General features: G+C 28.6%; 1 protein-coding gene across 1 annotated transcript in view; it reads left to right on the forward strand.

Annotated features, from left to right (window-relative positions):
• The window catches only part of LOC107449125 (dynein axonemal assembly factor 11), a 29255-nt gene extending 18606 nt beyond the window's left edge, over positions 1-10649 (forward strand). The window contains exons 11-15 of the mRNA XM_043055496.3: positions 1040-1114; positions 2808-2873; positions 6043-6208; positions 7963-8039; positions 10346-10649. Of these exons, the coding sequence (XP_042911430.2) occupies positions 1040-1114; positions 2808-2873; positions 6043-6208; positions 7963-8039; positions 10346-10496 (535 nt within the window). The 3' untranslated portion in view covers positions 10497-10649. The remainder of the gene's footprint in view (positions 1-1039; positions 1115-2807; positions 2874-6042; positions 6209-7962; positions 8040-10345) is intronic.
• Positions 10650-13563: the final 2914 nt, after the last annotated feature.

Consider the following 13563-nt stretch of genomic DNA (forward strand, 5'->3'; position numbering starts at 1 on the left):
ATATATATATATATATATATATATATATATATATATATATATATATATATATATATATATATATATATATATATATATATATATATATATATATATTAAAAATATTTAATTGCATATTAAGAAATTCGGGTTACAATAACTTAACTTTAATGTGCACCCATGTATTAAACAACAGATTCCCATGTATGTAGATTCCCAAAGATTCCCATGTATTGTGCAACAGATATCTAATTGTTAAGATAGAAAATTTTAAAAAGGTTGGTATTAAAACTTACATAATAGCACACAAAATGCTCAATGACAAAATTGAGTTTTGTCTGCTGCAACCACCAGAGAATACATATTTATATTTTAAATTTAAAATTTACAAATGCGTGTGTAAATATTTTCGTCCAAAGTGAGTTTTTTCAAAAAGTTAAATCGGAAAATTTCTTCGAGAAAATTTCTGATACACACATGCTAAATTATATTCACAAAATTCAAAAACGTTAAATAAAAAAGATACACTATTATTTTTGCATTTGAATAAATATTTTCTTGGATGCAAAACCTGAGAAAAAAAAATTTTTTCCCATTGGTATGATAAATTTCACAGAAACGAAGAAATTAGGTTTTTATTAACGAGAAAGGTATTTTAATCCCACATAGATCTCTTACGAAAATTGTCCGCAAAAAAAATGACAACCAATATATTTTAGTTCGCGGGACACAAAAGAAATTTGGCGGGCCGCCAATTTGAAACCACTAGTCTATACCCTTCCAATAACTAATCTCCACTAAAAATCCCTATTTTTAACTCTAAGAATCTCCAGAAAATTAGAATATCTCAAGAGACTAAGAATCTTTATTTGTATATCCTTTTTTACACATATAGAATTAGCTATTTAGAATGAATTTCCTTTTCTTAAATTACCTACTCAATTTTGTTTTTATGGCTAATATATAATTCAAATATATATTAGGCTATATAATAATAGAAAAAATCTACAATACATGCTTATCACATCTCTGAATATTCTTATTAACTTTTTTTTGATAGGGAAATAAAAGTACTGAAACCTACACGGCGACTAATGACAAATGATGGAAGAATTTTAAATGTCAATGAAGCAAAGTAAGTATATTTAAAACTTTTATTAAAACAATAATGATTAATAAATGATTTTTTTTTTTTTTTTTTTTTGCATGCTATAAAAAAAAATTCTAAGCATGGGTACTCACAGCATATATTACTATGTTTTTAAAAATTATTTGAAAAACATAATATAGGAAGAAAGTTAACTTTAAAATATAAAGAACTTCTAATTTCTATGAGGGAACTATATTTCTAAGGATAAACAAATAAACACAAGTATATAAAAATATATATTAGCCTTTTATAATTTTGAATCCCTTTTAGTAGTTGTCATTTTTTGGATTAACTTTCTTTTAGCATTTCATTAAGTTCTAACTACAGACTCAAGTTAGTAAAATATTACTTAAATACGCCTACATATCTATGTATAATAATTTTTCTTGCTCCTTTTTTTTAATTTTATTTTTGTATTTATTACGAAAAATTACAAAAAAGATAAAACTAATGATATTAAGGGGGGGATTGACTAAGGGATTCTAAAAGGGATTGACTGGAATCTCTTACTAATGAGATTAATGAAACCAACTATAAACATCCTCTTAATAAGAAAGATCCTTATATTTATAATACTAATAATGAAATATATGTATATTGATTTACACAAAATAATTAAAGGTAATGAATAATAAAATAATAAAAATTTATGATACAATTTATTTTGTCTCAATTTCTATAACACTATTAAACATTTTTTTTATTTGAATCTCTGATTAAAATTGCTTGCTTGAAAGCACAGTTAACAATTTAAAAATAGATTTGATTGCAAATGAATAAACATAATATTAATAAAAGACGAAAAATGTGTGCGTCTTTTTTATGTTTTTTCATTTTTTAATTGATTTCTCTCAGCTGTCAATTAACTACAGTTTAGATAATTTTCTTGCAATCATGCCTAAATTTAAAAATTGTTTGTTTCGAAACTAATCAATTTAAAAAATATATATTAAATTAATCTTCTTTTTCTTTCATTTTTTAGAAAAAAAATTATTAGTTTTCATAGATTTTAATACAGTCTCTAACGTGAGAAGAAATCAATCTCAAAGTTCATATATGTCAGTCATACCAGCGAAGAGCATTGAGTTACCTCATGAAAAAATTCGCAAATCATTCCATTCTTTTATTTATTTACTTCAGCTCATAGTTTCAAACTTGCTTATAATGGATTAATTTTATATGACTAATAAATAACTATATAGAAAAATACGCATTAAAAATAATGTTACATGCATAGTTAACAATGTTAATAATATGATTTGAACTGTTGTTATCAAGCTTCAAAATCATTTCTTTTCATGCCCAGTGCCATATAAGGCACTGAGTCTTATTCTTCATTCTCTCCTGATAGGCGCAGCCACTTTTGCTTCCCTCCAACTGGTCCATCCTCGTTCCTCTCCCTCTCTCCATCATCCTGAGCCACGTTAGTTTCGGACTTCCTCTTCATCTTTTTCCCTCTGGTGCTTAATTGAGGGCGACTCTAGGAATTCTATCTCTATCCATCATAATATATGACCGATAAAGCGCCGTAATAGAATTTTAATTTCTTCCGCAAAATAGGGTGTTAGTGTTTAAATAACGTATTCATTTTTTTTTTATTATTATTATTATTCGAATTTAGTTTTAGTTAGTTTACTCTGTATTGCGTAAACATTTTTTTTTCACCTTTTTTTTTCAGACTTAATTTTGAGTTTGCTGATGATGAAGAAAATAACTGCTATAAATTGGATTTGGCTGTATACAAGTATACAATTTGTTTTATTATTGTTCGTAAACCTCTTTAAAATGTTATAGAATTCGATTAAATGACATGTCCCAGCCAGATTTGAACTGTATCACACACAAGGTGTTCTGTAATGACCGTTCTTAATGTATGCATTTTAGAATCCTTTATATTAATCTCTCTATGTTACGAATAAATTGTAAGGGCCATTTTAAGTGTTCAACTTAACCTTACATTTTATTTGGCTGCCCAAAAAATATAATACGTAGAAACTTAAAATACGAAGTTAGAAAAAAGTATTGGAATAACGACAGAAAAAGAAATTTCAATACAACTAGTTCGAGAATTAATAAATGTAAAAATAAGCCATTATTAGTCGATCTACTGTCCTCTGAAATGCAACTACAAAGTTTAAATTTGATGCACTGATTGAAATTTGATGATGAAACTTGAAGTATCAAACATTTTAACTTTTTTTTTTTTTTTTGAAATTTCTATTTGTTTGAAAGCTATTGCACATTTAAGTGCTCTTTCGCATTTTTTTTTCAGCTTTTTTACTTTAAATATTGACTATTCATCCATTGTTGTCAGAAAGTTTGTTTTTCCCTCACTAGATCTTTATTTTGAAAATATGATAGCTAGATTTGAGAGAAAAATACTGAGAAGCTTTTTTGGTGGAATAGGTAAAGATGGTACCTGGTTTAGAAGATCAAACACGGAACTTTACAAAGCATATAAAGAACCTGACGTCATTAAATTTATCAAAATTCAAAGGATTAAATGGGCAGGCCATATTATAAGAATGGAGGATAGCAGGACAACCAAAAAAATTTTCAGTGCCAGGCCAACAGGTAAAAGAAAAAGAGGACGGCCAAACCTAAGATTTTTAGACTGCCTTGAAAAGAACCTACAAGTTTTAAAGATAATAAACTGAAGAATAAGTCTTGGCTAAGGGAAGAATGTCTTGACATATGCTTGTTAAGAAGGCCAAGGCCCATCCTGGGCTGTCGTGCCAATGAGAAGAAGAAGATCTTTATTTTATAAGTAGTCGAGTAGATATCAATCAAAAGTAGAAAAAAAGAGTAAGAGCGAAGGAGTGCATATTGCCAGATATAAATCTCAGCATTCATAAAATTAAATAATAAATAGTGATAAATTCCCTAGTTGAATTATTTCTAGTCTCATCGAATAAAATTACTTCGCATTTCTTTCCTTTTATTGAATCTCGCAACATGTATTCCATAGGTTGTTTTCAAAATGTTCTTACATAAAGCTACAATAATTGTATATTTTGAAACCAAAATATTCAGTGTTTCTGTAAAAAATATTTACGTTCAAGAAGAAATAAACAATGATGAATGAGAAGCAATAAAGGAGTTTAGGGAGTGGAGTGAGCAGCCGTTGGAGCCTCCTAGTTAAGTGAAATAGATTATGCACATTAGAGATATCAAATGAATGTTTATACGATGAAATAACAAAAACGCTATCTAACAAATAAATATTGGGCAAGGAAACGTCAAAACTTTTTGGATTTGACTGAAGAAATAGAAAAGAGTTTTAACATAAATTTGTCTATCAGTAATTATTCATTAGATTTCGCCAGAGTTTTGGAGTTCTTATTCTTAACAATATTAACATCACCGGTAACAATATGTTTAAAGTTATTCCCAATAAAATTTGAATTAAAATCAAGAGTTACAAATACATTTAATATTGTTACGCTGTTCACTTAAATTATCACAAATTTCAATACAGTTTAAGATTTTGCTACCGAAAGGGTATCATATTTAAAAGTCTGTATTATATTAAAATTCTTAAAAGAAAATAAATTACTTAAATTATGCAGTGCATCTGATAAGTTAAATTTATCTAAAATTGGATTCTTAAATCTGATGAAAAAGTAATTAAATTGTAAGCTAGTGTTATTACGAAAGTTGTGATTTAATTGAGATTATTCTAAGTTTAAAAAGTTCATTTACCAAGATAGCAAAGTGCTTATTACTAAAATTGAAGCCCTTTAAAAATGTACTAAATTTCATACAAAGTTAATCATTTAATGACAAAATGTATTGTTTGCACGGTGAGACATTATACTGAAAGAATTCTGATGTTTATTGATGTCTGGAACCAGAAACCAGAGCCAAACCGAATTTGAAAGTATTGTTATTTAAAGAATTATTAAAATAACTGTGTTTATTCTTAACCCTTTTACCATCGCGACATTAGCGAGTAGTTTTAGACTACTTTGAATAGAAAAGTTTAAATGAGTGTGTGTTACTTGAATTTGCTTGCGACCAAAAGGAATTAAACCAAACCAAAAAGAATTGAAGCTTTAAATTTTAGGATATTGTGATTTTTATTTTATTTAATCTATATTCGACGGTATTGTATCTGAAATTGTATCTGATAGGTATTGCATCTGATTGGTATTGTATCTGTAGGTATTGTATCTGAAATTGAAATAGTTGTGTGAGAAAAGCCATGCGTTTTAAATGTGTTGAAATTATAAGCATAGTTATTGATATTCGACCTGTGTAGATTAATTCTTAAGGTTTTTTTTTTATTACTAGATTGACCTATATATTTCACATTACAAATGTTACAAGAAATCATATAAATAATATTAGTTGCTTGATGAGCTGCATTTGTCAAATTGTTGTCAGTAATTTGTTGAGGATCAAAATTAGAGCAAGTTTTGCATCTGACATTACTGCACACACAAAAAGGAAGAAAATTGTGAAGCTTATCTGGGTTAGGAAACCTATGGCCCATGGGGTAGTCACTCCTCATAGATGTATCCGACCAAGCACTGAATGATAAATCATAGTTTTTGCCAGGTGCTAAATATTCTAACTTTGAATCCATGATACACTTGGAATTATGTATTTTATACTTTTAAATTTCAATTTTCATTATTATTGCATTTGTGTCTTAAATTGTATTTTGTGTGTTTATATATATATATGCTATACAATTGCATGAAATTACTACAAATGGGTAAAATTTACAAAAGCTTTGCAAGAAGAGCATATATATATAGTTAAAATTTATGAAACTCACAATATGCTTCGTTATTCAGAGCTTCTGCATAAAAAGAATTATCATTAAATAAAATATCTGAAAAGAGCCACATTTAGTTTTTTTTTTTTATTCTTGGTCAAAAATGAATATTCTTTTCTTAATTCCTAAGGTATCTGGATACTTCGTTAATAGCGGTTGATGTCCAACCTACGTACATTAGAATCACAGTGAGAGGAAAATACTTCCAACTGCTTTTACCCCAAGAGGTCAATCCTGATTTAAGCATATCTCAAAGATCACTAAGTACTGGTCACTTACTCATAACAATGCCTAAAGTAAGATTTTTAATTTTTTTTTAAGAAAAAATAACGACGTGTTCTTTTTGTCTTTGTGTATTAGTTATACCTTGCAGAATTTAATGTGATTTTGAAAACACTCGTTAGTTTTTTAAACAAAGCGAAACTTTTCACGATATTTAAAAATTAGCTGCCCAATAACTATATTCATCTCCTCATTATATATTTATTGTAACAGTACCGAAACATGCTTCGTTTAACATGCAATGATATTTTCCGTTTTCTACAATGCAAAAAAATTACAGAGTGTTCTAAAATCACATCCTTTACTCTATATCTAAAGTCCTAGTTAAAAAAAATGAAAAACAAAAATATTATGAAAAAATATCAAAACCAATTTATTTCTAGTGTGATAATAAGTATTATGTTACTAATATTTATCTCTACTTTCCAATTTAGTTCCATCCAATGAATAAACTACTTTTTTTTTTATAATCTCAATTAGGCCTATTACAGAAATGGAATATGATTTTTAATATCTAGAAAACTTTTTTGCAATACTTGCAGTTGCAATAAGTTTGTAACTGCATACAAATACCAGTTTACGACCACATGCTTTTTGGATGAAGTAGAAAAACTACAGCGTTTTCCTTAATCACACCCTTTAATATATATATTTTGTGTAGGCCTGATCAAAAATAAGGAAATTACAGAGGGGTTATGTAATAATATCAAAACCAATTTATTACTCAGATGAAACTCAGTGTCAATTTGATAAATAGACTAGATTCTTAAATATATAAATTTTTAAATAAAAAATATTGTTTAAAGGATGCTTGCATAACGTTTTTAGTAAATTTGTAAAGAACATCCTTGCTAGCACCCTCTCCTCTTCTTATCTCCCTTTAGAGGTATTTTCAATAATTATATCTGAAAGTAGTTTATTGCGTGAAAGATTTCATATTTTAAATTATCATACATTGAAAATTCATGGATATTAACTCTGCTGAATTTTAGAAACAACCCAGAAGAAATTTCGGGCTGCCCCACTGCTTGAATAAACTACTTTGGATAACCTCTTGAATAAGTCTTGAGCAAGTTTTTTGCCTTCTTATTTATATCAAGCAAATATTAATTTACGACCCCTAATATTTACTTTTTTAGACTTCATTTTAGAAGAAGAAAAAAAAGTTCTAAAATACACATAGTAAGAGCAATGTTCACCGAACATTCTGCTTATAATTTTAACAAATCTACAAGAAATTTTACATTTAGATTCATTCTCGAGAATTGCTTAAAAATTTTCCAATCCGAGTTTTATCGATATGAGATATAAATTTTAATGGGGAAATTAAAAATGTGTTTACACAAGAATAATTTTATATCAATAAATGAGTAATATAGATAATTAAATATTTGTCTATGCATAAGAAACTTATTAACATTATGAATAATCTTGTTAAATGATAGTTGCTATCACCTGAAATAAACATAATGTAATTGCTCATAATGCAAACATAATAAAAACACGCTTGTAACTGCTGCCTGTCTGAAAACAAAACTAATATGATTAGTAGCGAAAATAAGTGCTTTTAAATTAATTTCAAAACATTTATGCTCATGAAAAAAAAAAATTTTTTTTTTTTAATTGAAAAATTAAAATTCATGAAGCAAAATATAAATACAAATGTAATTTATATAAAGCAAATAATAAAAAAAAATAATGGTATTTTCAAATTTAATGATATTACAAACATATACTTTTTTTGTATAGATTTTTTTTATATTTTTAGGCTAATGGCATTATAGGCAAGCGTGAAGAATATTGTCATCATAAGAAAAATAATGATCAATACTCCGAGAAAAAAATGTAAATATTTCATAATTTTATATTTATTTTATTAGTGTGTATAATTTCTTTTAATATTCTTGCATATGCAATTTTGCATATTTTGAATTAACAATTTTGCATATACAATAAAATATACGTATACAATTTTGTGTAAATAAATCACAATATTTTTCGCATTTCTGAGGAAATGAAAATTTAAATTGTAGCGTAACAAAATAATGTTGGACAACGTTTGCTGGGATATTGAATTTGATGTAATTTGAATAAAAAATAATTTAAATGAAATTTCTTTTACATTTTGTTAAATTGAATAAAATTTACTTTTTTTTTTTCTTTTTGCTAATTTGAAAAACTAACTCGAAATATTTTGCGAAATTATTTCAAAAGTTTTCATAGCTACAGAGTGTTGATAAAAAGATCGCACTATGCTACACTTAATCATGATAAGTATGAATAATTATATGAAGCTTACATTTATGTGCTTATCAAATGAAAGCGAACTTGATACTCTTTACATTAATCTTTAAGTTATTAAATTAAATTTGATTTCAAGAGTATTCTTGTTATACAGTATCATATTATACATTTAACTGCCCATCGATTGAAAATGTGGACATTTAGAGTTTTGAGAGTTAATTGTATATTTATAGGTTTATTCCAAATTTAACTAATTTTTTATTCATGAAATTATCGTGTCATAAAAATTCAAGAAGTATTTATTCTTTATTTAATATGCAACCAATTAACGTAAGAAGCAATATTCAGGATAGGTGAAATATTTAATGCAAAATCGCTGAATTTTAATAAAGGCTTCAGTGGGGTTTATGAGCGTTCATGAGATTTCAATGAGATTGTAAGGGAAGGTTTCATTTGCTGGTCAATGAAAGTATTTTTTAACAAAGCCGCCCGTTGATGAGCATTTCTTGTATACTCGAGGCAGAGTTTGAAATGGTCTGCTAAATGTTTTTGGAAACGTTGCATAAAAGCTTTCGATTGACCAATAGGAAATTATTATCAAATTTTAGATCAAATTCAAGCAAAAAAAATATGCGTAAAACAAGCAATTCAGCAGTTTATAAGTTCGATTCGCTATAGTATCGTAAATGTTTCAGAAATGTTATACAAACAATTTGATCCCACAATCAGGCATAGAATACTTGAGATGAATACTAAAACGATACTAATTAACCATTTGCCTTAACATGAAATTCTATTCCTGCATCATCTAATAAAACTTTCTTATATTATGAATGTTGTTCCAAAATCTATCAATTTTTAGAATTCTTGTCAAAACGAAGTAACTCTCCTGCACTACAGCCCACATTGGACCATGGCCTCCTTAACAATTCAACTCCAAAATAGTCTACCTCATGCCTTAATTTTCCAATTCATTGTTTTTAAACACTTCAGGTAGCCCGCTACCTCCGTTCATGCATCTGTCCCTCTGTTTTCTGTTCTCTTCGTTTGTATGCATCAATATTTAAAGATCTTATTTGTGCTTCTGTTATCATTCATTATCTACATGTGTCTAAACCATAGAATTTTTTTATTTTGCATAATTTCTTACTCATTAAATTATTTTTTTAAAAGAATTTTTTAGTTTCATAGTTGAATCGATACCACCATACATCACTCTCTCTGATAGGTCTTTGGAAGCCTTTATTATTCATACTGAGATGTCTAATGAGCTATTCTTTTGCAGAAGCATGAGACTCTTTTCCTGCTTTGCACGCCTTCTAAAATATAAATTGCTTACTTTGCACAAATTGCATCGCAATCTTTGTCCTTCTTATCTTTGAAATCCTTATCAATAGTGAAATCATTGAAGTACGCGTATAGGAGGCACAAATTAATGCTTTGAAGAGGAGGGGAAAAAAGCTATTTAAAAATGTTAAGAATCATTATTGTAAAAAGCAGAATCACTAATAAAACCAGTATTTTTCCCCTTTCTTTGCGTTTTTCCACAACAAGCAGGTTTAGAAGTTTTTAATCTTATTTTAATCTTCATGCTTTTACGTTTTTGTTTTTAACATCATCACCTGGGAAATTAAGTATCATTTCTTATCCAGGGAATTCCCTTTACGATGGATGACAGTACTTTTTAAATTGTATGATAAATGTATAATTGTATTGTTGTCAGTGACAGAAACTCGTTTGAATAAGATTGGTTAAAAAAAATATTAAGTAATTTTTATTTGCGCTCTTTATAAGCTAAGAAAAAGTTACATAAATTACTACTTGCAGAAATAAAGTACTATTAAATTTTTTTGCCAAAACATTTATATAATTCGATCCTCCTGAAGCTTTATTGTACTTTATTTCAGAATGGCACCACTGAGTTCAACAACTATGAAAGTGAAACTGCCTGATGAACCAAAGAAAAGTAAGGAATATCTGGAATGCAATAAGCAAGATCTGAAAGACTGTAAAAATATTAACTTCATTGACGATCCTTCAGTTCCACCATTGATGTAATTATTCTTCCATTGATGGTTATTTACTGTTTGAATATAAATGCTTAGTTTTTACTCTACAAATAAATCTATAGCAAATTTTTGTTCCATGAATATTTTAAATCATATTGTATAAAATGCATGCCCACCACCATAAAATAATTTTCTTTGAAATAAACTGTTGCTGTGTTTCTTACCACTCAATCCATATGTGTTCATAATTCAGATTGAAATTTTTTTTTGCTGATATAGTAACATAGTAATAAAAAAAACGTATGCTTCCCATCGAAACAGAGCCAAATGAAATACAATTGAACCCTGATTTTACGTTTCCCGTCAGACTAGCGTTAAAAAACGCACAATGCGGAAAATTGTAAAATAGGGTTAAGAAAATATAAGCATATTTTTTTAAAAATCGACACTCACAAGATGACTATTGGAATAAATATATTATATTTACTTTTTTTAATTTTTAGATACAATTTCCACAATATCCCTCTCAACACAATAATTACTATTGTTAGCAAATTGAAGCTCTTGATCAGTTGTTGGTGTATCCTCCGATATTTTTAACTCATCTTCATCACTATCATCGAGAGCAGGCATTAAATCAGATATTGAAGGAATCAAAAGGTAATAGAGATGTATGCTGCAGTCGGTATACGCTTCATTTTTGGAAGATCTTCAGCTAAGAAATTTTATTCTGATTAGCCAATGTTCTCTTTGCATAACGAGAAGCCTGCTTTATTAAACTCATTTGAAATACATTTCAGTCGACATTGTCTAAATCAAAATCACAGCTTCAGAACATTTATTTTTGCTGTAGAAACACCTTGCAAGACACCAAAATCAAGAAGAAGAAAAAGAAAAAAGAACCGAATATCTGAACAAATGCTTATTGTAACGTTCCTGAAATGATTGGATTACTCCAAGATTCCATTCTCCAGATTCCATTCTTCCAAGGAAAATTCCATTCTCAAATTTTACAATTTAAGCTCCCATGCTTTTTTTAACCACCTTTCCCATGCTATGCCAAGCCACCACTTTTATGTTTTGTAAGTTCTAAAAAGAAAACTTAGTGCTCAGGTAAGAACTCCGACAAATTAATTCAATGAACGGAGAAGACCGAGCAATCTTTTGCCGGTGCTAAACAAGTTTTAGTGAATGCAATGCTCCTGTATCATTCAATCCTTGAAGCACTGCAAGTTATAAAGCCCCTTGAAGTTGTAAAGCCCCATTGTAAGTTATAAAGCTTTCTTATGCAACTTGATAAGTCTGATTGGGAACCTCTTGCTTTTCTGTGGGTGAAATTATCAAAAATCCAACAAAAATGGTCCACTTATGATTTTAAAAAAAAAAAAAAACTTTTTTTTTGTTTTTTACTATGCATATACAATTTAATCACTCGCTTTCGTCGCATGTTTGAAGGAAGAAATTTCATTATATGCACTGACCAGATGCCACTCATGAAATGCTTTCAAACAAAATTCAGACAAGTGTAGCCCACACCAGTGGCGACATCTCGATTTCACTTTACAATTTAGTTTAAATGTGCGGCCATGTTAGTGGTGTCAACAACATTCTTTCATGTACTGAAATTAATGAAAAATCAAGTCACTTTCCTGATTTTGAAACTCTAGCCACATCACAAGAAGATGACGAAGTGCTACCAAATATCCAAAACCCTAAAAATCGAATCTTTGAATCTATTAATCTTTGGGGGAATACTTGCGTATCAATTTTATTTTCAAAACTCCCGACTAGAGGGCAGCTACATGTACATCAAAGACCTACTTAGATGTAAAGACTTTTCTCTCTTTGCGCGATTTTTTGCAGGTTGTGATGCCATAATTGGCATTACATATTTATTTTCTATCCTTTTAAAATATCTTTCATTACTTAAGCTGATTTTTTATTAATGGAATTATATTTAAAATAAATCACAAACTTAATCTTTTTAAAACGAACATAAAATATTTATTTCTTCTCTTCTAGATTAATGTAACGGATACTTTTTTTTATTTCATTACTAATGCAGACTTATATATTCACTGTCGCCTTTAATCGAAAACAAAAATCTATTTATAACTTTTTATTCCAATTTTCCAACGGCTAAATGTTTCGGTTGCATGGTTGTAATAGTTCACATAAATTTGTTGGCGACTCATGATCGCCAAGGTGTTCTTTTAAACCCATGTTGATATGCTTGTTGGCTTTGTTTTGGCTATGATATACTGTGATAAATCGCCAATTTTGGATCTCCTACCCATACTTTCTCTGTCCGTTGAGAATAAATATATTCACTTTTAATTTCAAAATTTGTGAGGCTGGGAGCCCTTTGGGGGCCTCCCCAGTCTCAATTTCTAACTGTCAGAAAATGTATTCTGGCTTTATGACCTCTCAATAGAGAGTATGCTGATTTCATCCCTTTAAGGGATTTCTTTTTTCTTTTTTGATGAAGAAGTGGCCATTGTCTGAATCTTAAATTGCTTAATAAAATCTAAATTTACATTCAACGATTTGTACATTATTTCCTGTAAACTTAATTGTTTTATTCATTCAATATTGGCCCAAATGAACATTCATGTATTACACTATACGATTGGCGGCTACTGATGGAGAAACAAACACCTTTTTCTCCGTCACACAGTTGAACCAGAGAAAAAATTGCCAATGAGTCTCCCGACCATAGGCGGAAAATCGCATCCAGAGTGAAGGGTCCTTCAGGCATTTTCCCTAACAACGGTGATCAAAATGGGGCAGAGAGCACTTGAGTGCCAATGGTAGGATGATATTAGTAATGTTTTATTCAATAAAATATTAATTTTCAAATCTTTTCAAATCCTTTAATTTATTATTCCCGCGGAAACTACAACAAAGTCATTTGGGGCAATTTCACACAGCTATTTCTGCTTTCCTTGGTTTTGCATGGGTCTTTCTTAATTTTCCTTTAAGGAGCGAAGGCAACACTTTTTCAAAAATCGCAATGCTCTTGTAAAATTATATGAAATATTAAATTTGTAATTACTCACAGTGTTAACGAAAAAAATCTAAAATCATTGAAAATCAATAAAATCAGAAGTAACACA

Source organism: Parasteatoda tepidariorum, chromosome 8, assembly GCF_982258835.1.
Source record: "Parasteatoda tepidariorum strain Cologne lab strain chromosome 8, Ptep-v5.0, whole genome shotgun sequence".
NCBI classification, from domain to species: Eukaryota; Metazoa; Arthropoda; class Arachnida; order Araneae; family Theridiidae; genus Parasteatoda; species Parasteatoda tepidariorum.